Consider the following 25015-nt stretch of genomic DNA (forward strand, 5'->3'; position numbering starts at 1 on the left):
TTCAGATCATCATGCAGCCCCAGCCCTGTTCAATGGTGGTATATCATTCCTTTGAGCTTTAGCTTTTACCAAAAAAAAATAAAAAATAAAAAAGTTCCACTATAGCATTTGAATCAGAGGAATTTAGAAGGCATGGTGTGAATGCCCAGACATCCCAAACAAACAGCAACGGCTGAAGTCAAGAAAGGGAAAAAAGTCTTCAATTAAAGACATGAACATAAATTTATCTTAAATGCATCCGGATCTGGCATACAATCTGCAGACATTCCCTTGTTTTCTCTTTCTTATTTCTTTTACTGGAAATATTGATTTGTTATTTACACAGAAGAGGGAAACAAGGATGGTTTTTTTGTTTCACCGTAGATAAATCATTTTGAAAAACAATTTTTTTAATCAAATGCTGTAGCAGAAGAGAAGCCCATCAAACTCTGGAATGCTATGCTTCTCATTAGCAACAGTCCCTGGTTTTCATTTCCATACTGCCATTTTGGGTTTATGTACAATAATAGAATCTGACACATTTATGGAGAAAGAAAGTTCTTATAAATATACCGTCTTTAAGGATAAGGGGAGGGATGATGGGGATGAAATAACTTTTGAAACTATTTGTTCAGAGGCAAACAGATCAGAATGGGTGATGTAAACCTCCTCCTTGATATGAGTTCAGGAGGAAACACAGTGACAAACCAGTGGCTCTCAGGGACTGTTTGCAACTGTTATTGTTAGCCGTTCTGGCGACCATGCATTGTTCTAAAATTTCTTATTGTTAGCATGCAGGAACAGGCTGAAACTGGTAATCGAAGCAGCAAAAAACCATTTGCTATAAGAAGATTAACTGTTAATTATAAGCAGTCACATTCCAAAGCAGCATATGCATAAAAAAGAAAACATGCTATTACTTGTCATTCCTTCCCAATCATTTTTACACTCACACCGAATGCAAAATAGAAATCTCAAAAGACAAACAAGTGCCACCACACACACACACACACACAAAATCAGCAAGAACGATCAATGAGAGGCTCAAAGACAAGACAGAAACAGTTAAAAACTATTGAGCCCCACATGTTGACAAACCTTCATGAATCGGAATGTCTAGATCAAGGTGCCACCAACTGGGAAGGTGGCTCTTTTTCGCTACTGCTGGCATAGTCCATTTCCATTGACTCCCTGTCAGGTATCTTCACCTAGAGACTTCTGGGTCCACTTTCTTAAAAGGTAAGACCTCCCATCTGGTGGAGCGATTCATCAGGCTTGAAGGATATGAGTACTGGCCAGGAAGAGCTCTCCTCTGGGCCATTATACAAATCATGAACAAACTCTTTAACTAAAAGCTGATGAGGAGTTGTCTCCCTGGTGGTAGATGTTCCAGAAGAATTGAACACTCTCTGTGTAAAATTATACTCTTAAGTTGTAAAATTAAATTATATCAAAGTTAAGTCATGGACCTCCTAATTTGGAAATTACCACCCCTCATCTCTCTCAACTCTCTCTGGCTTCCTAACCCTTCAATTTTGTTACAGTGAATCATGGATATTCAGAACCACTGGTGTTTTGTTTCCATTTCTCAGTGACTGTTTCCTTTTCTAGAGCTGATTTAGGTTAGAAGGTTAATTTTAGATATGAAGAGTTCCACTTTAAATTCCCAAGGTTAGGTCTCAAAGTGCAACTTTGAAAATTTCAGGATTTATTTAAAACAGAAGTAAGTTTCTTATCTACTCCCTGGCCACACAAAGCGTCCTCTCTCCTTTGGTGTTTGCTAATTTTCTTTCTTACATAGTCACCCATTGTTCCCTTCCCAAATCCCAATTCTCAGACAAGGTTTTCCCCAGGATGTCAATGGTAATACAAAGTAGATCTATGAGGACATCTAGTGGATCAATGTGGAAGAGCAGCTAGTTCATGGGCAGTTGGAACTAGCCTTTCTCCAAAAGGAATAGAAAGAGGACCCTGCTGTCTCTGAGAATTGAAATATATGCAGTGTCATTTCAATTCAATGGCTTCTCATGATCCACAGCAGATGATTAGGGGTAGGGGCAGTGAAAGGGTGAGAGGTCCTAGGAGATAAGCCTAGGGTCTGCAGCCACAGCTGGCACAGGAGGACTATTTCAGTGGCAGCTGACTGCGTCTCCTTTTTAAAGCCCTGCTGCAGCTTCCTGAGACTGGGAGCAGACAAGAGTGTGTCTCTGGCAAGTGTGAACACCAAAGCTGTCATTCCATCTTAGGGCTCTTGAAACTTCATGCTCAATTAACTGCCCCGATAGGCCAACTTAACTCTAGGAAAGCAGAAATACAGGGCTCTAGGGACTCAGTTTACCCTCTGGTTCACATCATAAGGTTCTTGTTATTGGACCAGGGCCATGGATTCTATGAGGTTATGTGGTTGCTAAGAATTTGACCCTGAGTCTCACCTTCCTCTGAAGACCTAGGTCCTGGCAGTTTCACAATTTGAGAAAAAGCTTTTATGTGCTTTTCTTTACCACAGTGAAGTGGATATTCAACCAACATTTCCATCATAACTTCATAGTACTATTTACAGAGACAAAATAGAAGTATTTCCCTAATGGACATCATAAAAACTATTTGTTTACTCTTGAGTGTTTAAAACAAAAAGGCTTCTCAGAAGTGTTCTTGGACAACTTTTCCTCTATTCTCAAAGGCCATGATCATGAGACCAGAAACCTGTTGGAAAGTGGCTGGTGAAGATGCAGCTCAGTTACTGCTCTTTCCTTGAGTCAAATGGATAATCAGCTGTCAAACTCAGGTTCTCTGCTGGCTGGCCTTTCTGAGCCAAGCCTGGAATGGAAGGAAGAATTGGATTCCATCCTATCCTCAGCACCATCTGCCACCTGCATCAGCAACCAAATTGTCAGCCAATTTCCAATTGCAGAATCTTAATTTCCAGGGTGGATTGGAAGAGGCAGGAAAAAGCAGTACTGGACTGAGGGGCCCAGGTGGAGTTTTCCAACTGCTGGGGAAAATGTTTTAGATTTCAAATGGAGCAAATTCAAGGGAAGACTGGGATGGAAGAAAAAAAACATCTGCCATTCAATCAATAGATACTTTTCAGGTCACAGCCTCACTTTTAAAATCAGTCAAATGAAGGAGGGATTATTTCCAAGCAAGAAACATGGAGCTACTCTTCATGGGCTCTGCAGCAACTAACATTACTAACAAAAATATCCACGGAAGAAAAAGTCCACCAGGATTTAAGGTGAGGCCTTTGATGTGGCACTGGGAATCAGAGAATATTCTTTCAAGTCCTATAAATGAGAAATGATGTCTTCACTTAGCAAAATTCCTCCCATTACCTTCTGGAGTAAGAAGAAAGGTCTTCCAGGTGGTTTTCCAAAAACAGAGGAGAAAGAAAAAGCTAGTTAATGTTGGCAGCACAGAGCACACTGAGCTAGTTGATTCTGCCCCTAACGACTGTATTGTGGCTGAGGAAGGCAGAAGTATTTGGCACTACAGTTGTTGGTTGATTGACACCACATTTTCTCTCCAATTCTGAAGGACCATTCAATTTAGTACGCAGCTCTGCAGGTATGAAAGTGGGCCATGCCCTCAAGCCATGTTTAAAGGGTTCTGTCGATGAAGAAAGCCACAGAGTCGATTTTGGCAAGACTGTGCATTGAATTGAAGAAGGTCATCATTGTGTTTTGTTTTTAAAGTGAGCAATCTGTACCCTCCAAACACTGATGACTAACCAAAATCAGATGATCAACTTGCCTCTTTTGCTGCAAAGGAATGAGAGGACTGAATTTGAAACATCTTCTCCAAATTCCAGAGCCATTGGACTGAACTGTTCCACAGATTGGGTCTCCTTTTCAGTAGAGCCTTACAAACATGAATAAAGACCCAAAGCTCAATGCTGGCCTTAAAAGCTCCTCCTCAATGGCCACATCTTGTTGAGTAAAAGGGCATCCTATTCCTTGAGTAAGTTAAAGGTTCAGACACTTGCATTGACTTGTTCAGACCTATACATTGCTCATTGCTGAAATGGAATGTTCTCCTCCAGTCAGCTTTTCTGCCTTAAACAGGTAAAGGGATCTTCCAAGATGTCTGACTAACATTCATAAAGCAACTGGGTGTGTCCTACTGAGTACTGACTAAAAGAAAAACTTTGTTGTAAAGCAAGGGAACTTCATAGACTGCAGATAATAATTACCACTGTGCAAATACTTGTCTCCAGTAAGACAATTGAGATACTTACAGTCCCAAAGTTGAGTAACCAATTAATTATCTAGCAAGCACTTCTCATACAGAGAAGCATATAGTGCAATAAATACATCACTCTATGGAATATCTCTACTCTTATATGTAAAAATATGAATTTTTACATTTAAGAATGTACATATACTCTGATACATCATGGTACATATTGTGTGTGTGTGTGTGTATATATATATATATATGTATGTATCACAACATGGGAATATATATGTGGCATATGTGTTTCCTTTAGGAGAGGAATCCAACCTCAATAACAAAGGAGACCAAGTATAATTTATCAAAGGCAAGCATGACAATTACCCCAGCTGATGAAGCATCTGGAGTTATAGTGGTAATTACTTCAGCCTAATCAGTGTCCCTTAAAAGTCCTGAGACAAGGCCTTCAAGAGAAACACACTGTTGTCAAGGTCTTATTTTCAAATAGAAAAATAAGACAGTGCCCGAAGCTGGCCAGAGCCCGGGGACTGGGGTGGATGGATGGAGAGCAGGCTCCCTGGGGACTCTCTGGCTCCAGGCTACTCTGTAGACTGCATTGGGGGATGAAGGAGTTGGGGCATGATGTCACTGCTACATGCAACATAAATACCAAAAGTAAAAGGGAAACTAAAACTGTACAGAAAATTAAAAGAGTATCTCTTCTAGAGAAAGACAGGGGGAACTGGACTCCGGGCTGCTGGGAACCCGTTTTACTCACAATATATCACTACCAGTGTGCAGTTAAAATAGAGTAGGGGCCGTATTCCAAGGCAGCAAAGAGAAAAAAATAAATCAAAGATATGTCAATGATTTGAAGTCAAAGAAAATTCCTTCAAACACATCAAACTAGACATTACTTGTCCACTAGGAGTCCACACTTTGGCAAACTTTTAGAGACTGGGGGAAGAAATGTAAATCATTAGACAAGGTTTGTTATATAGAAAAAGAAAATGAGTAAATAGTAGACCCTGAGAACTTGCTCCTCGGCCAGACAGCTGAATTTGACTCTTTTCCTTGATAGAGAGCTATGAAGAAATGGAAAGAAATGCAAACGTTAAACTATACTATCACAGGATTTCCAGAAACGGAATGTCCGCACCTGATATTTCTCCAGATGAGATGACGTGAAATGTTGAAGGTTACTGAATGAAAGTGAATGAGGAGCTAGGGGTGGAAGTGAAAGGGGAAGACTGGGTTGGGGAAGGAGGGTTAGGAAGCTATGGGTAAGGGCCAGTGACTGTCATGAGCTCTGCCCGCACGGGATCTACCATTCCAGGGTGAATTATTAATACCTGGACTAACACGTTTGGGCAGATGAGTATGTGGGTCAGCTGTCTTCTCCAACTTAGAGAGGGAACAAAGCAATGTCTGTTCGAAGGCATGGGGGTCCCCCCAGTGTGTTATTAATAATCCTAGTTTCTTCTAATTAAAATTTCTTTGCAACTAAAACATCTTCTCCAATTTCCTCACTTGCCTGACCTACATGTGGAGGTTTATTTCTAATAATTCATTTTATTCTAACCACCCCCTCACCTCACACACAAATCTGCATCCTGCCCTCTGTTCTATGGCCTTTTAATTAGTAGGAGCAATATTCAGACAATTCTGATTGTTACATAGCCAAAGGCCTTTGTGAGATGAAGAAGCTGAGGTTGGGGGAGGAGGCACAGGGATGTACAGAGAAGGAAGTGAGGCCCTTGTTACACTGGCTTGGCTTTGTAGAGGCAGGCCTTTTGCAGCAATTGGTGCAGTGCATAATGGGAGATTATATACCTCACTAGCTCCACCAACTTTAAAGGAAATGAAGAGAAGAAAATTATTTCAAACAATTATGGGCCCCTCTCTCCAGGATGAAGCTAAAGCCTGCTGCTGTTTACCTGTCTGGAACCAAGGTGGAAAAATACCCTAGAGGCCAAATCCTTATTTCTTATTTCTAGGGACAATTTAGTCTGCTGTGTTGCACTATGGCGTCCTATGAGGGACATTCCAATGTCAGAGCAAGAGTCAGAGAAGTTCTCACTTCATCCTTCCACTTCCACTCCTTCCTCCCGAGAATGCTCTCCATCCAGACACCAGGGACATCTTTTAAACTAAGAACTAATGATGACATTTCCTCACTTAAAATCTTCCAAAGGCTTCCTAATATAGGACTAAAACCCACACTTCTTACCACGTCCCCTCTCTCCATCTCTAATCTCATCTCATACTACCCTTTCCCCAGTGCCACTGGCCTTTCTTCCATCCTTCAAACACCACAAACTTATTCCTGCCTCCTGACCTTGACCTTTGCTCTTCTCCCTATCTGGATTGGGTCTTGGCCTCAACATCACCCCTGACTGAGGCCTTCCTGACCTTCCAAGCTATAAAGTAGCACCACTGCAGGATTCCTCAACCCTCAGGCAGTCTCTTCTCTCTTCTTAGCACTGGCTATCTCTGAATTTATTTATTTACATCATCATGGTTTGTCTCCATTCACCAGAGTAAAGGATTCAGGAGGGCAGGGACTTTACCTTGTTGACCACTCCATCCCTAAAACCAAAAATAGCAGCTCATCCAAAGAAGATACTCAAAAATATGTGAACAGCTAATCAATATGTGAATCACAGTCTTGCTATTTCCTTGATACTCTGTGGGATGAGGGTCTGGCAAATATCCTGTCAGGGGTTATTGGCCTCACCTTTCCTCCCTTTCCCAACCCCTCACTACAAGCGTTTCTTTACAGAAGTGTTCACCTCTTGTATTTGTTCTCTCTTATTTCCCTCAACCCTCAGACTGTTGTGCTCCTTCTGATTGAAATGATTCAGGAGATGTCTGGTCAACTCATCCGTGCTGCTGTGTCCACAACCAACTAAGCATGGCTGGGATGGACTGCCTGGTGAAGAAGGTCTTTGGATTCATGGGGTCTGTGGGGGTTGAATGGGGAGTGAGGTTCATTCTAGGCCTTGTTCTCTCTTAGATGCTCTTCTCGGTAGGTTGTCAGAATCGGGGAATTCTTGTCCCAAGAAATTAGAGGCTCTTGTTTTGAGATATCAATAAATACTCATCTCGATAAGAGTCTGGGGGAAGGGGACCAGCTGTATTAAGTCAGTGGAAACAGGGGGAGGAAACCCATGGGCCTAAGCTGCCCCACCCTGAGGGGATTTCTGCAGAAACTTCTCTAGACCAAGAGTGCACCCAAAGGGAATTTTCCCCATGGATTGAGGAACTTCTTTACCTTCCAGCAGAGTGATATTTATAGATGACTGGTTCTACATTTTCTGTACCCCACTCTAGGAGTACAATGAAAAAGGTCCTTCCTTCAGTGGCATACTTTAGGAATGGTGCTCTTCTGTCTGGCTTCTGCTTGTGAACAAGGATTTTATGGGGTACTCTTTCATAATTGTTCTTACTCATCAGACCCAAGACTGCCCACATTGCCTTTCCCTTCTGCAAAAAAAAATGTTAGAGCACCCAGAGAATCAATAGAGGCCTTCAGGTGTGCCCAAATCCCTGTATGTTGGCTGTGTGACTGTCAGCAATCTCATCCTCTCAAACTTGGAAGCTTAGTTTCCTCTTTTTGTAAAATGGGATTAATAACACCCCTGCCAATTACATGGGGTTAGGGTGAGAATCAAAGCAATGATTATAAGGAGCTTTTAAAAGACTAACTCACCATAGGAAGGATGGCATCATTTTTTGTTTGTTTTTCAAGGATTGAGAACAATTTCTATTAGGCAATACAGCATAATTACTGCAAAAGGCACAACCTTCTCAAAGCAAAGGCCACTTAAGTCATGGTATCTCAGGAGCTCACAATTCCACGTTCTGGACTCACTATATCTTTCTCAAGAGGCCCCAGTGGCAAACTGCTTTAGAAGGGACTTGAGACAGAATATGCCAGAAACAACTGAGCCCAGTCTAGTCTACCCCAAAGAGCGATGATGCTTGAGGTCGACCTTTGGACGATGGCAACTGAAGCCCTTTGGCAGTGGAAAGTTCTTTTCTTGGGGGCAGTCTGAAGGTATCACAGTTGCCAACTCTGGCCTGTGGTATTAAAACTAGCAGGAATTCCAAATGGAAAGAGTCAACTCCCATTTTGGAGACCAAGTCCTCAGATTTAGTTTCTCTCTCAACCCTATATACTCAGGGACCCCCAATCCACTGGAAATCACGATACAAAAACACTTTGTGCTCTGTGGCTTTAGTTCTCCTCCTTATTATACATCATACTTGTCTCTGTTAGACTGGACACATCTATTGAGGCACCTCTAGAGTAAAGAAGCAGGGACTAGGCACAGGTTTCATTCCTAGGTGTTGATGGTGGTGATTTTTCATCCTGTGCTCTAACAAAGCAAGGACAGGTATTTATTTCATATTTCTTTAAACTGCTGGGTGAAACATAAACATACTCAAGAAAACTCTTGATGTTTAGTGTTTCTCTAATAAGAAAAGGGAAGGAAAAGGAATTTGGGGAATAGGAATGAGAAAGGGAGGGGACAGGGAGAGAAACACTACTTACGCCGTTTGCAGCCACATTTTTTTATTCTTTTGGGATCTGTGATGTCATCATGACAGGCCTTGCAGTAAAAAAATGCCCTGGAGAAAGAGAATGGAAAAACCGACACGTTTCATAATCCACCCAAATGAAATGAGTACCACATTTCCTCCACGGTGGTGCCAAATTAATGAAACACGCCAGCATTAATTTCCTTTAATCTTTTGAAAGGTTTAGACATTTGCAGATGGAAATGTTTGTTGCAAGACCATTTATTTCAAACACAGGATTCTGCGATTTGAGTTAGTGCTCCTTTTCATAAACTTCCATTTGCAAAGAAACTGGGAAAAAAGTTGCTGATGTGACACACTGTGTCTGCTCATTCGTCTTTCATTTTTGAGAACAGCCTTTGATGCTACTCGTGCGGACACGTGGGCAATGAGCCCTGGGCCCTTGGTGGGGAAGTTAAATACAACACCAAAATTCCCACAGTCTGGTCAAATATATATTTGGGGGGCAGAAGTATGTCGTTTCTCAGTCAAATAAAAATATCAACCTTGTCACTCTGAAAGCACCTTTTCTGGGCAGCCAAAGGGAGACAGAGTTGAGGAGGTCTGCAGAGAGGGAAAAACGAAAGCCACGAGTCAGTGGGTTCCTCTGTCAAACCCCCTCTGGAGTTTCACAGCTTATTTTACTCCAAAGCTGACTGGACCAATTCCCATGCTATCCAGCCCTGAGAACATGCACTAAATGAGGGTTTTCTTGTCACTATGGAGCAAAGCTCAGCTGACCACTGGAAGGGGGTGAGTAGAGCTTATTGAAGCAATAGGTAGGTAGAAGGAGAATGAGATGAAGCACTCAAAAAGAAAATCTCCTAATCTGACTTGAATGTCCATAGGTGATTCCACAGTGCATTAGCTGTGTCAAAGATATTCTGGATAAGAAAAATAAGATCATTCAAGCACTATTTGAAATCACAGTGCCTAGAACAGCACAAGAGGCCTGTGCCCTTTCAGTACTGGGGAGGTGATAAAATTCACTGGAACAACCCTACAACCTTCTGGATCCAAGAACTAACAAAATCCCTGGCTTGGTGCCTTTACCACTCCCAACAGGAAACTGAATGCCAGCTATGAACATGGCCTTTTCTTGACCAGGGCTGCAGAAATAAACACAATTCTTGACCATTTGATTCTTAGGTTCCTTTTTATGTTTTCACAGGACTTGGATTTATAATTGGCACTCATTGGAAACCAATGTTAAGACTTTTGGATCCACATGAGGTCTTGGAGATCTTGCAGCCTAAATCTCTGGGACTCAGTCTCCTCATCTGTAAACTGAGGAGGTTGTCGTGGATTGCCCAGTCATTCCATGCTGGGATTCAGCCAGCCCCAGGACTTCTGAATCCAAGTCCAATGCTTGCTCTATCCTAGCAAATTCTCCACTCTTTCTTTAAATGCCAGCTGTCATCTATGTCTCAAAAAAATTTAAAAAAAAAAATAAAAAGAAATCCTAGCTGACTGTTGACCCTGAGTGGCAATGTGGCTAAGAACCCAATCAATCTGCCTTGGCACAGGAAGAACAGGAAAGTAGAAAGCATCCAAGTTGGGGAAAGTAACTCTGTGTCCACTTCCTTTGGCCATTTTCCCTCCCCCTTTGTTGCTCTTAACACATAATGATAATAACGGTAACAATCATATAGCTAACATCTATAGAGAACAGACTACATGTCAGGTGTGGTTCTAAGTATTTTATAAGCATTAAACATATTTGATCCTCAAACAACCCTTTGAAGGAGGTATGATTATTATTTCTATTTTACAGATAAGGAAACTGAAGCACAGAGAAGTTAAGTGACCTGCCCAAGGCCACACAGCTAAAAGTACCAAAGCTGAGATTGAATTCACATAGCCTGGCACCAGAGCCCAAGGTCTATACTAAAGAGATGATGACATGATGATAAGCCTGAATAGACTTGTGAAAAGATAAAGTTTGATTACTTCATGAACTAAAGTTGGATTTTTTAATTTAATTTTTATTTTTTAATTGACAAATAATAATTGTATATATGTGTGGTATGCAACACGTTGAAATACATATACAATGTGGAATAGTTGAATCAAGCTAATTAACATATACATTATACAGATAAGGAAACTGAAGCACACCTTTTGTGGTACGAACACTTAAAATCTACTGTCTTGGCTGGGTGTGGCGGCTGACGCCTGTAATCCAACACTTTGGGAGCCTGATGTGGATAGATCACGAGGCCAGGAGTTTGAGACCAGCCTGGCCAACACGGTGAAACCCCGTCTCTACTAAAAATAAAAAAATTAGCCAGTCATGGTGGCATGCACCTGTAATCCCAGCTCCTTGGGAGGCTGAGGCAGGAGAATCGCTTGAATCCAGGAGGTGGAGGTTGCAGTGAGCCGAGACTGTGCCACTGCACTCCAGCCTGGGAGCCTGGGCAATAGAGCAAGACATTGTCTCAAAAAAAAAAAAAATCTGTCTTTGCAATTTTCTGGTATACAATTCATTTTTAACTATAGTCACCACATTGAACAATAGATTTCTTGAACTTATTCCACCTGTCTAACTGAAATTTCATGTTTTTGATGGACATCTCCCCAATCCCTCCCAACCCCAGCCCCTGTTAACCACCATTCCACTTTCTGCTTCTATGAGTTTAACTTTTGTAGGTTCCACATGTAAATAAGATCATGCAATGTTTGCCTGGCTTATTTCACTAAGCATAATGTCTTCCAAGGCTAGGCAATTAAGGTTAATAAGTGAAATGAGGCAAGGGTCAGGGGTGTCCATGGTGATCTGGAGCAGGCAGAGTATCTAAGCTCAGCTGACCTCTGCCAAGTGGCATTTCTTTGCAAGAATCATTCTCTTCCCCACCCATCTTTGCCTCTGTCATGCTCACCTCGCAAAGCCCCTCCCTTACTGCACACCTGCACCTGAGCAACGGAGTTTCGCTGGGAAAGAAAACATGCCGACCTCACTTTAAACCCACAACCATGGATTTCAGGGGCCTTCCCCACTCTTTGGGATCTACCCCATTCTCCTGTTGCTTGCTTTCTCACACTCCAAAACAGCTCTCTCTCCTCTCCTCTCCACTTGCTCCAGCTCGCCGTACCCCTCCCACAAGCAGCCTTCAGCTGGTGATCTTGCTTCACCCATCATCAGACCAGCTTTGTGTCCTGCAAGGCTGGCCTGTATGGTCTCCTTGTCCTCTGGTTTCCTGGTCTGCATGTCCAGTGGAAGGAGTCAGCAGGAGACTAGGGTGAGGGGGGATGAGGTCACCACCTTGACCCCCCGGGTGCCCTCCTGTACAGGTCTATGAAATGGCACACGACAGCCTCTCTCTCCAGCTCCTGATAGCCCTCCTTCCCCTTGACCCCACAGATCTAGGGTGAAGGTGGCTCCCCTTTCTTGCTAGCTCTGCAGTGCTTGGCCATCCCTTGTTGGTTTTCCTTTACTATTTGCCCATAACTTTACAGTCTCTTCATAAAACTCTCCTCCTTTTTCCCATTTAAGTGTGTCATCTGTTTCTTGCCAAGACAAGAAACAGCACCCACATTTACATATTCATCTCCAATTCACACTTATCCCCAGAACTCCAGACTCTAAGATCCAACTGCCTTATGATATCACTGTGTGTATGTTTAGTACACATCTCCTACCTAACATAGCCCAGATAGAATGCTTAACTTCCTACTACCCAAAACTTGCTCCTTCTCTAGTATCCCTCATCTTGGTTAAGATCAACACAATCTAAGCCCTGACTCTAGCCTTCATCCTTCATTCCTCTTTTTTCCTTACTTCTGCCCAATTCATTGGGGGGTTCTGCACACTCTCCCAAATACAGTCTGAATGGGACCCACCTCTCTCCACCTCCACTCAGGGGTCAGTCCAAGCTGCCATCATCTCTCACCTAAACTATGCAATAGGCGCTGAGTCTCTCACCTCTTCTCCTGCCCCATTCCTCTCATTCTCTACTGTGCAGGAAGAATGACCTTTTCAAAATATACATCAGATCAGCTTAAAGCCATCAATGACTTCCATTTTATAACAGATCCAACCTTTCTATAAAGTGCTTTAGGAGCCAGCCTCTGCCTCTCTCTAACCTCATCTCATACCACTCTCCGCAAATCTATTCCCGAGCCACACTTTCCTTCTTGGGGTCCCTATCCACAATGAACTTCTTCCCAGCCCATCTCTTCTTCCTATCTGATCCCTGCCTGATGGATTATTTCCCTTCATCTCAATCTCTGCTCAAATACCATCCCCTCTGAGAAGCTTTCACTTATACCCAACCCAAATCAGTGACCCAGTTGCATTAATTCTTTTACCACTAATTATTTTTTTAAAAACTGTAATTCTTTCCTGCCTAGAATATGAGCCCCATGAGAGTTGGGACTTCTCCCCATTGTTCATTTTTCACCACTGTTTCCCTGGTGCCTTGTATAGAGCCTTCTAAATGTAAACGACTTATACACATTTGATGGGTGAATGAATGAGTGAGTTTGAGACTTCTTCCCAGTATTGTTGGGTCTGCCAATTTTTCAGGAGAAATGAGTAATAAGGATTTTTATATAAAAGCTCGTAACTTTTTTCACCTTGGCAACTCATTTATATTTTAAAATTGTGACTCAAAAGGATCATATGTGCAAGCCAAATTGAGTCACTGAGCCACCGTTTTGTGACTCCTATATTAAAGTCTATGTTCCAACGTTATTTTAAAAGGAAAATATTTGGTGGCAAGGAGGAAAGAGCAAGTACCCAAATGCCCATCCTCAAGTGACCTTCTTAAGACTGCAGTGGGATGGTTTCACTCCTCATTTTCTAAAACACTGCATCTGAAGGTTTCTACGAGCTAGAATTCATTAACTTCTTTTGTTGCTTTTTTTGCAGTGGAGGGTGCAAACTCGATACTAGATCATCATAATCTACTTTTCCATTTTTACAAAGCTTGTTTAGTTTCATTCAAATCTCCAATGTCCTTTCTGTGGTTTTTTGCAGTCTTCATCTATTTGAAATCCCCTAACTGACAGCATTTGCTTTGACACATCACACGCCATGGAAAATTACAGCCTGGTGTTGTAGCTGATTGTGTCAGCATGTATTTGTGAATACCATAAAGCACTGAAATGAGACATATTGCACTCCCTAATATAGGAGGTAATTTGTTTTTTGGACGGCCTGATATTTGTGACATTCATTAGTGAGAGATGCAATAGGAAATAGAATTACACAAATGGGAGTTTCATATTATATTTGCTATCTGGGAGGTATACGTGATATATGGTTCTCCTGTGCTCCCCAGCCTCCTGTACTTGGTGCTGAGATGCTGTTTCAAGCTTTTGTGTCTCACAGTCTGGACAAGGGCACAAGCTTCTTCTCCAGGAGACCTGATTGGAACACAGGGAGAGGGAAGGTTCCGTCCCATTAATCCTAATTTCCCTCCTCAGGTGTACCCAGTTCTCAGGATACTCTTGAACAACCGGGAGATTCCGTGAACTGAGTAGGGAGGTATTTTTCCCCCACAACTCAATCATGGCAATCTTTCCCCAATTTGCAGAAATAAATTTAAGTTATTAGAGCGCTCAGTTTAAGAATTCTTTTTTCTTCCAACAGCCCATATTTTCTTTTTCCCGAAAGCTTCTGTAGCCAGTATGGCTTAGTTTGCTAGAGCGGATGGGGAGGAAGAGGACCCTAAGTATCCATGGTCACATGTCATCGTTCTGTGCTCAGCGTGTCAGGCTTAACCTAGGCAAATAATTAAGAGTGCAAGCTCCAACTTCCTGGCTTTATTCCTCACTAGCAGTATGGCTTTGGGCAAGTTAGTTAGCCAAGTTGTGCCTCAGTTTCCTCATATGTAAAGTGGGAAAGAGTAATGCTACCTATCTCATGGGGTTGCTGTGAGAGTTTAACAAGTTTTAGATACAGAGAACCTAGTACCTAGAATAGTGCTGGGGTGTAATAAACCCTCCTCTGTAAGAATGTGGTAGTATTATTAAATTTGGTAGAAAGAGAGTGGGTTTTAGAAAAGGAAAGACCAGTTCCACTCCGGGCTCCACCACTTACTTATGTGCCTCATGGCCTTGGACAAATCACTTATCTCGATTTTACAGATGAGGAAACCAAAGCTCTGAGTGTTTGAGAAGACTTACCTTCCAGGGTTATTTTGAAGAGCAGCAATAAAGAATGTAGCACACCTAGAACAGGCCTGGCTTTGACTAGGAACTCATTCAATGAAGACAATAGGCTTATATAACTAATGATAGACCTTCACAATTAATAATGTACTTAAAATATTTTATGCAATATTACTGTTGAGCTGAATGACCTGTCTGAACATTTGCATCACATTTTCTGCTAGTAAATTTCTCCAAGTTCATAAGATAGAATCAAATACAATAATATTCCATGTTGTGCTGCAAAGGGCCCTGTGAATTCCTAGGCTGCTTAAACAGGTTTAAGGATACGAATAAAAATGTCATGAAACATGTAGGCCAGTGAAATCCTGTGCTGCACTTACAGTGGCTTAACAACTGAAGCTGACAACTTCAGCCACTTACCTAGGAGGCCACAAATAGAAATAGAGCCAGTTTCATATTCCATCTGAAATTAATCCCAACATTTTGAAATTCTATTTGGCAGGGAGAGTAGTAGAAAACTGATAATTCTCAAGTAAATTTCCCAGATAATATTAAGTAAAGAGCACTAGATAAGGAGCCAGTTGTCTTGTTATGTTGTTCTGAATCATCAGGAATCAGGATGACCTCGAGCAGTCATTCAGCTCTCTGAGCCCCCATTTTCTCCCTCATGAAATAAATGAGCAGGTAACTAGGCTTCCTAGTTCTAAAATTTTATTATTCTCATTCAAAGATGTGGAATTCACTACATGAACTGGAGTCCGTGGAAGTTTTTCTTACACCAGTTGATGGCCATAGACATGTTAAGGAGTTTTGGGGTTATGGAAGCCTGCCTACTTCCGTGGGTCAAGGTGTCTACGGCTGGGCCAGAAAGAAAGCCAGTTGAAAATAAACTCTTACCTTTTAACTTCTTTGGCATCACTTGCGATGAAAAATCCTAAAGTACCTTCTTGGATCTTAAGATGGTTTCCAGGATTAATTAATATACTGCTCAGTGAACAAAAACAAACAGAGAAGATACATTTGTGAGGTCATGTTCTGAATAAAACCTTGAAGGCTACACCATACTGTTGTGTTTATAGGGGGCCCACTAGTCTAAAGCTTTCCCCAAAGATTTTGTCCAGAGTCCAATGTCCACTGCCCCATACATTTAGTTGGATAATGCCATCATTAAGCACTACTGCTTACTTCCCAGGCTGGCATGCTCCCAATTGAGGAAATCAAAGCAAATCAAGGTATTAGGGCCTGGGTTTATATAATGGAGCAGTCTAGCTGCCATCATGGGCACATGATTTGAAGCAAAGTCCATCAGAATAAATTCCTTTTGAAACTGCTATTGGTGGTCAACACGGAAGCATTATTGGCCTGATGAAGCTATTGCTACAACAATTTTCCATTAAATGACAGAGCATTAATGGGACCCCTATAGATATACATAAACATACATGTACACACACCACATATTACCGCAGGGAATGGTACAAGACACCCGTAACCAATGCGGAAGCAAACTGAACGTCTTCATGACATTGATAAGGACATGGAAATTGATTCCATGTACAGCCTTTATAGGAAGAATTGGATTTACCCAAACAGTTTTTTTTTTTAAGTCAGCAGTTGGATATACTTAACAATTCCAGTCTGCTGTTTATAAAAACGTACAGGGTGTTTGAATAAGATGTGTGTCTAGCATGTCCTAATTGAGGCAAATTGAGAAAACAAATGCAAACCTCCCCTTAAAAAAACTTGCCCTGCAGAGAAGTGGGAACCTAAATATACATTGTCCTATTTCAAAGTGGCGTAAATAGATTAGCTGACCAAGTTGTGTTTGGACTGACAGAAGAGATAAATGTATCCTAATCTAATAAATGGATGAAACAAACAAGTTTAATTTTCTGCAGATCAAAAGCAGAATACAAGATTGTCTGATGCAGAGACTGAGAAAAGACTTCAGGCTTAATGGATACTGAATTCAGGGATTCTGAATAAAACAACAGATACAACAGAGGTATTCCTTGTTGTGAAAAGATGTTGCTTAATAAGGTAATAGATATTTGGAATCAGTCTAAAGGAAGTTCTCAGCTGCCCCAAACAATCAAAATATAGAGGATGGTAATTAACACATAATCTTTTTTCCTACTGGTAAACCATTCCAGGGAAGTGTTGTGGTCATGAAGTGATACGTCTGTAGTCATACAGGAAGGACCCAGGTGAACCTTTGTTCACCTGGTTGGGAGACCTCCGAGCAGATCATTATTGCAAAATAATTTTTTGTGGTCACAAGAACATCTACCATTACTTATAGCAAGACCTGACAGGAGGAAACTGTACTTGTGTCATGACTATTATTAACACTCAATAATACCAAAAGGCTATGAAGATTTAACTGTTCTGCCCTACAACCACAGGCAGCAGTGAGATTCCTCCCAAATCAGACAGCAGCAGTCCACACTAATAGCACGGCCTGAACTGAGCAGCGGCTCTCCATAAGCACCTCCTAATGACCCCTCCGCCAACTCTTCACATGGGTATAACAAGCCCTCTGACTTCATGCAATCATGAGGGTGAAGTGTTAGAGCTCATACAGTTTAGATGAATTTATCTTTCAAAGCCAATTCAGTATGATGTTTTAGAAAGGCAGGATTCTAAATTTTGCACATTTTTTTACCTCCTTTCCTGCAAGGCAGTTTTTACATGCCCTGGCTCTGCAATCAGAATTTGGGTCCAAATTCCAACACTACCACTTAATAGCTGTTTGACTTTGGGCCAGTTACTAAATATCCCTAGAACTCAACTTTCTTACCTACAAGAGGTGGATAATGGTAACAATTATCTTTAGAGAATTAAGAGAGATGATGTATAGAAGGCTCAATGCATGTGGGTTATTGTTCCTTTTTTTAATTCTTGCAAAAAAAAATCCAAAGTGTATTTCATTTTCAACAAAGTTATCACAGATTTTCTCTAGCTGACCCCATGGAATATAATACAGTCTTCTTATCAAAATACCTTGCCCATTAATGAGATGAAATTATAGGGTAAAGAACTGTACGCTACAGAATAATGTATAAGGACATACACAAAAAATTCCATGCACTGGCTTTGCAAATGCAGGTAAGCCTCACACTTCTCATCTGTAAAATGGGTCCTGGCTTTGCAAATGCAGGTAAGCCTCACACTTCTCATCTGTAAAATGGGTGAATAATCGCTAGCTTACAATGCCTCTAAGAGAGTTAAAGTATGTACTATGTGCTACATGACTGACACATAGAAGGTCTTAAATTCTTAGTTGCTACTCTCAGTGAGCTAGGTGATTATAAAACTGAGAGGTAAAAAAATCCTCACAGCACCATCACCCTCCACTTTGTCCCTGCTGCTAATAAATGACCCAGGAGGTGCCCTATTGGCATTGAAAGACTTTTCCACTGACTGCAAGGAAATCCAAAGCATTTTATCCCTGCACAATATCTGGTGATGGGCTAATTTAGACTGACTTTGGTCTGCACAGTGAAGTATCCTGTGTTCCTTAAATCTATGGCTGATTGTGTAAGGAATCGAAAGCATCTCTAATTACCTCACAGATCATGTGGATTCCAGGATGCCCTCTTATTCCCTGTGAACAGGGGTGAGGGGGTTTAAATCATCCCCATGTGAGGTGTAAGGCAAAACCATTTGCAGATACTAAGCTAAGGCTAAGGCAGCCTTCTGGGTGGGAATCTAAAGAATGGATCCAGTCCTTGAAATAATGAAAGAAAGAAATCTAGATACATAAAGATGCTCTTGGCGCTGAAGCACCAGAAACTACATTACTGGTTTTTGTTTTTGTTTTTAATATTTTCGACATTAAGTCTTCTATACACATTCCAAATCTAGAAAGTTTAAATAAAATGCTAATCCCCGCCTTCCTCAAAATATAAAAAGACAAGGATTCTGGATAGTGATAACCTTCTCCCCCTTTTGCCTACTATCTTTAGAATTTGTTATTGACCTTCTAATAGGAACACATAAATTTTTCCAAGGATCTCTGATCTCTTTAGGAGAGTATCCAATGTTAAGTTTGTTTTGTTTTAATGACTGCCAAAAGTCTCTCTCTCTGTGCGCCACTCTGAATCAGTTCTCTGGCTCCAACTTTATGTAATTCACTAGTTTATCAGAGATAAACTTCAACATGTGTCATGTGAAGAATCAGGAAAATCTCTAAGAGAAAAAGCCCATATATCCATTAACAGAATTCCAACAAGGACATGTTGGCAGAGGTGGACTTTCCCTCATTTCAAGGAACATATAAATTATCCTTTCTTCTTTGACCTTACTGGTTTCAACAGAAAACATCCAGTGACAGCTGGAAGCACGGGGCTGGTGTGGTCCCTTGCTGTCTCTGTTTCTTTTGCTCTCAGACTAGTTTTAAGTCTCGACTTATTCTTTGTTTACTCACCTCCTACATGGAGCAAATACGTATTTTCTGTAAGGAACCCACAGTTGAGTAGAGGGGTACAAAACATGATCACATTCTATTTACCTTTGAGTTTCCTGGAGTAGCAGGCTTAGAGCCTTGCACGCAACAGGCACATTTCAACTATTTGTTGAATGAATAAAAAAAATAAGTTTTTAAAGCCTCAGTTCCATAAGTTTTCCTTTTTTTCACAAATAAGTGGAAAGGAGGTCACAGTTTTCTTTCAAAGAACAAGCTACAATTCTCATCAGTCAGGCCGATTAAAGGAGTGACCACACCTCTGCTAGGGCTAGGGGATTGGCCAATGAACTAGCAATCTCTCAGATGTGTTAAGTATGAATATGTAAATATCCCAATATGTAAACAGCCTGCCACTTGCGAAGTTGGGGCAATTGATTTCAACACTGAAAGCAAAACTTCAAAGAGAAATATGGGTTCCTAGACATAAAACACATCTACGTGCAATTGGCTAGCGGGGCTCAGTCCCGCAGGGAAATGCCTCTCTCAGGTCCCTCCATGAGAGGAGCACCGCGTCTCAAGTTGTATCACATTTCATTGGGTATCTCTCGCTAAACACTGGTCAGGTTGGAAGACTGCAGCTTGATGGAGGAAAGTAATGCATTCCTTTCTCCACCACTTGTGCATAACTGGGGGACATCTAGTTTTGTCTTCAATCATTGTAAACTTTACTTGTTTCCTGTTTCTGAAGACAACCTATGATTGGTAATTCAAGTGAAACAGATATTGTTTAAGGAAACGTCTATCCATTATGGGTAAATATGATAGATATATATTTCTCTCCTCTCCCTTTCATTTTTGGTAGGTGTAATGTACCATTCCTCAGGCAATTTTAAAAAAAATAGCATGACTTATATGAGAACATAGTTTGTGCTTGATAACGTAGTAATTATATTTGTGTCTAGCAAGCTAATGGGACTTCATTAACTAAAGCAAGCAAATAAGAACCATCTAGGGTTTCCATTCATGCTATGCCCAGATGAATCATGCCATTGAGAAGAGGCTTCTTTGATCACACAAGTTCATATACAATGACTCTCAGTTGGAACTTTGTTTGAACCAATCCGTGTCCCCTCTCAGAGAGTATGACTGCATTTGTAGTTTACAGGCTATGTGCAGGCACAGTTCGGAGAAACCCCACATCTCAAATCTTATCACCTTTCTGGAACTTTTCATTTTTTCTGGGCTTTCAAATACATGCTGCTGCTGGAGTCCCACACAACTAGACACACACACTTTTACTTTAGGATACCATTGGAGACACAGTTGTGTATTTCATATGTCAATATACTTAAGCCCAGTTCACTTACACACAGACAGCATGATAAAGATTGCTCCCAGTTGGTCAGACTCAAATGACTGCCACTGTGGTCCACCAGAGATACTGGTGAGGACTTACTCAGCCTGCATCCATCTCAATAACTTTAGAAATGGCATTTTCAAATATATTTCGCACATACAAAAAAATATTAGCCATATGGGATGGGGAACAGAGAGGTGATCTAGAAAGGATAATGCTGGATATTTGGTTCTGGGAGCAAGCCAAATCATTTTCTGGTATACTTAGGACAAGTCATGCCTACATCACAACATGCCTTCACCACAAGATAAAAGGACTCAAAGGCCAAAAGCCAACAGCAGAGGTGCAACCACTGTGGACCTTTAAGATGCAAAGTGTTGCAGTAACTTCTTGCAGTTGGATCATATCAATAATACCAAACTGACAGGAAGCCACCTCTATTTATACACATGTACTCAAAAAAACAACAGAAGAATCAGACTTTGGAAAAAGATACAGACAAATACACACGCACAGACACACACACACACACACAATTACAAACACAAACACATGATAGTGATTACAATCACAGAGAAAAGTAACTTGAAAAGATGAACAAGTAGGCATCTCAACAGTATGTTTTCAACAATATTGTCTTAGATAACACATTATTGAAAAGCTATCCTGGAACTATTAACCCAAAAGTTTTTTTTAAAATGCCATTGATGATGATTTAGTCATGCTTCATGCAATGTAAAACAGCAGCAAAACAGGGTGAAATCACATGGTGAAAATTGAGAAACTTCATATTAAGAAATATGCCCAAACACACTAGGAAAAAAAAGCCATGAGTCTGTCTCAATAAACAGTACTAACTCCGTAAATCAAGTGTGATAATCTGGCAATTTAATAGCAGTGTTCTAAGACTATACTGAGCACTGCCCAAGAAATAAAATATTCGAAATGTTATCACCAAAATAAATGTAAGGAAAAATAGAAGTGTAAGGGCTTGGTCTCTGTTTTGTGGATAAAAGGACATGAATTCTGTTCTATAGACAAGAAACTCGACACAGGGAGGAGGAGGTCACTGGGAATGTGGATGTGGTATGTAGACAAAATGGCACCAGAGTGCAATGGACATCAAGACACGTCAGGACAACACAGAAACAGACACAAAGGGCTGGAGAGAAGCATCCTCCTGTTCAACTTTAATAGTATTTGTTCCCATTATTGGTGCCATGACTGAAAACAGGAGTGTGTCTTTCCTTTCTTAGGTTTCCTGCAAAGAAGTTAGTGCGTCATCCAAAAGAACCAACAAATCAAACAGGAACAGAAATAGGCTACTTCCAATTTATGTACTCTAGTTGGAGAGGGGTGTGTGTATATATATATATATACACACACACACATATATAATATATATACACCAGACAAGGGAATGAGATTATATATACATATATATAATCTCTCTCTTCTTGAATTCTTGGCAAATGGTTAGTCCTGTGGTTAGGAGTGAAGATAGAGGGTGGAGGTTGGAAGAAAAGTTAACGAAGAGTGCATACCGCTTTCGGCTTCTGCAAAACGACAAGAAAAGAATTTAAAATCAAACAATTTGATAATAAATCGACTGACACCAGAAGGAAAGAAGGAATAAAACCTTTGTTTCAAATCACTTGAAGGATGCATGTGAAAACAAGGTTTTTTGGCAAAGCATGAAAACAGTATCATGGGGTGAAACCAACAACAAAGGCAGTTAAACACAGGTTAAAGAAGGTGGGAAGGAGAAACAGGTCCTTTGAATTTTCACACCCAGTCAGTTAGCAAATGTGAGAGGGAAAGAAGTGGGACATGTTTAAATAAAGAAAAACATTAAAATTATTATCTCAGGGAAGATTTTAAAAAATGTGTGTTTTTAACGTGGATATTGTGTTTGATAAGTCCTGTGTTTTCTCAGAGGCATGATCCACATTCCCTCAAACACACCTTTTTCCACAAGAACCAATGTGCTTCCACACTGAGACCAAGCCACATTTGAGAATTAAAGCTGGCAACTGCACAAAGAAAGCCCAAACAAAGCCAAACAAGTCCTTTTTGCCCTTTTCTGAAGAAAAAAAAAAAATATATATATATATATATACTAAAAACTATATCTACAAATATGGCTTTGTTGAAAACATCTCAGAATTGTGACTCAATTGAAAGGCCTATCCAAGAAAAGTTTCATCTTCAGGGAGTGCTCTGAGTTAGTTTTCTTAGAATAGTGACATTGAGTTCACAATGAACCATTAACAGCCTTTCGCTCTTTTTCTCTCCTTGGAACCAAAAGGCAACAAGTGAAAGACAACTGCTCAAGGTTCAGGGTGCAATCTCCTGCAGTCAGATTATTCCAGAATGGTCGAAAAACACTATGCAGCATCAGCATCACCCACATCATGACATTTTTTTTTGAAAGATGCACAAAAGTAAATAGAGAACATTGAGTTACACAAAGATTTGCGATTTCGCAACACGGGGAATATCATTTGCAAAAATCCAGGATACATACAGTTCCCCTACACAGGTACAAGTGAGTATTGGCAAAAACATGGGTAAACAGTAATCCCAGAAAATTCCACCTCATCTGCTGAACAACTAATAATCAGGACTGTCAGTTTTTGCAAACAATATTCTTCACTTTGCCAACATGAAAAAGAAAATATTTATCTATCTACATATTTGTTAACTGCTACAGCCATGTTCTACATATGGCCGCCAAATCTACCATTTTTTCTTCCTTTTGGTTGATTTGGGTTTTCAAAATAGCTTAACATTTGATCAGATTGACTTTGTGAGCAATCTGATCTGGCAGTTAAGGTAACAGAAAACATTGGATTGATCTGTTTACAATCCAGTGTTTTCTTTTCTTTTGTTTTGTCTTGTCATAGACACAGACTATACATTTGAAAGTCTGGCTGTATTGGGTTATTCACCCAGATAAGGAAAACTCCTTAAATGATGATAAAAGGAAACATCTAGTCTTCCCCTGTACTCTGCTCAGTTATTAAGGTGTTTGTTGGAGGGGATCTGCACTCTACATTTGGGCATCTGCAGGATCAAAAATATGAACTATAGAGGAATAGACTGTGGGTGTCATTTCAGAGAACAAAAGCTTGAGTATTTCTCAATGGGCTCTCTTTCTTCCAAAACTATTGACAAGAACTGGGGAGCAAAAAAATCATCTCTATTTTATCTGTAAGGCATACAGTACTCCATCAGCAAAATTTCTTGTTAGCACGATGCTTCCCACCTCCAGTGTGAACTCACATACTGACTGGGATGTTATCTATTTCAACCAGACCCAGTCCCTTATCAGTCTGATTTGCACATAATTAAGTGTAAAATAAATAAATAAAGAGAGCTCCTGCCTCTGAGCTCCACTCTCCTGGCTCATTTACATGAAGCTGATATTCTGCCACCTGGATTTTGGTTGCACCGGGAGAAGCACATATGGTACACAATAGGCTGCTTGTAATTTGGCTATCAAGAGAGTTGGTGTCTCCCCTCACAGCTCTACCCCAAGGCTGCTGTAAAGGAGGCCAGAGTCCACCTGCTTTTTTGCTCACAGCAGTAAAAAGGGGTTTTAAGTTCTGGTTTAATACTTAGAAGGTGAAAAGTCCAGGTCGGCATGATCAGGTGGAGATATTCTGAGGACTCATCCCTCTTCCCTGGAGAAACACTCTCTGAATGCCCAGCAGGGCTTTGGGTGCCAGGCTGGTCTGGCATAGAAGCTGCAGTGTCTGGTGGGGCATGCCTCGAAATGTGCTCTAGGGTCAGAGAGGTTTTACATCTGGTTCCATGCAGATAAATAATGCACAAGAAAGCAGAAGTGAACCGACCGTTCTCAGAACGCACTCTCACCATCAAAAGTGTCAGCTGGCTACTGGGTCACCGCAAACTTACCGGCTCTCTCGGTTGGCAGACTTGTACTCAATGGCTATCATTAGGAGCTTGAGCTTCACAAAACACAGCCTGCAATGAGATGGAGAAGCCTCCCAATCAGTTCTTCTGAATGACCAGAGCCACATAACAAACACTATTACGATCTTTCAGTCTCCTAATGCGGTCATTACCGAGGGGATCCTCATTCCACCGGCACTGTGCCAAAGGGAGGGGGTGGAAGCAACACCTCCCCATCTTCCCTATTAAACCTGATTTCTTGCAAGTGATAAGGTGCTGGATGCTCAAAGTGCAAATTGCACTCAGGTCTGGCTGTCTAGACACAGAGCCCAAGCAGGAATTTGTGCCTGGGGATTTACACTGGGCCAGATTCATTAGTTACTCGGTCGGGTAGTAAAATGTTAACTACAGGGGGAGGGAAAGATTTGGACCAGCTGGACCTGTTATTTGGATTCCGTTTCGGTCTTTTGTACAAATGGCTC

General features: G+C 41.0%; 1 protein-coding gene across 43 annotated transcripts in view; it reads right to left on the reverse strand.

Moving 5' to 3' along the window:
• The window catches only part of KCNMA1 (potassium calcium-activated channel subfamily M alpha 1), a 767331-nt gene that overhangs the window by 133584 nt on the left and 608732 nt on the right, over positions 1–25015 (reverse strand). For 24 of the 43 annotated variants that reach the window (XM_063607449.1, XM_063607448.1, XM_034930944.4 and 21 more), the window contains 3 exons: positions 24537–24605; positions 15748–15834; positions 8708–8784 (listed from right to left, as the gene is read on the reverse strand). In XM_063607449.1, the coding sequence (XP_063463519.1) occupies positions 8708–8784; positions 15748–15834; positions 24537–24605 (233 nt within the window). Of the gene's footprint in view, positions 1–4927; positions 4937–8707; positions 8785–15747; positions 15835–22159; positions 22172–24536; positions 24606–25015 lie in introns of all 43 variants that reach the window. The other 19 variants (XM_063607447.1, XM_034930941.3, XM_034930940.4 and 16 more) reach the window with 2 other exon arrangements.

The sequence above is a fragment of the Pan paniscus genome, chromosome 8 (genome assembly GCF_029289425.2).
Source record: "Pan paniscus chromosome 8, NHGRI_mPanPan1-v2.0_pri, whole genome shotgun sequence".
Lineage (NCBI taxonomy): Eukaryota > Metazoa > Chordata > Mammalia > Primates > Hominidae > Pan > Pan paniscus.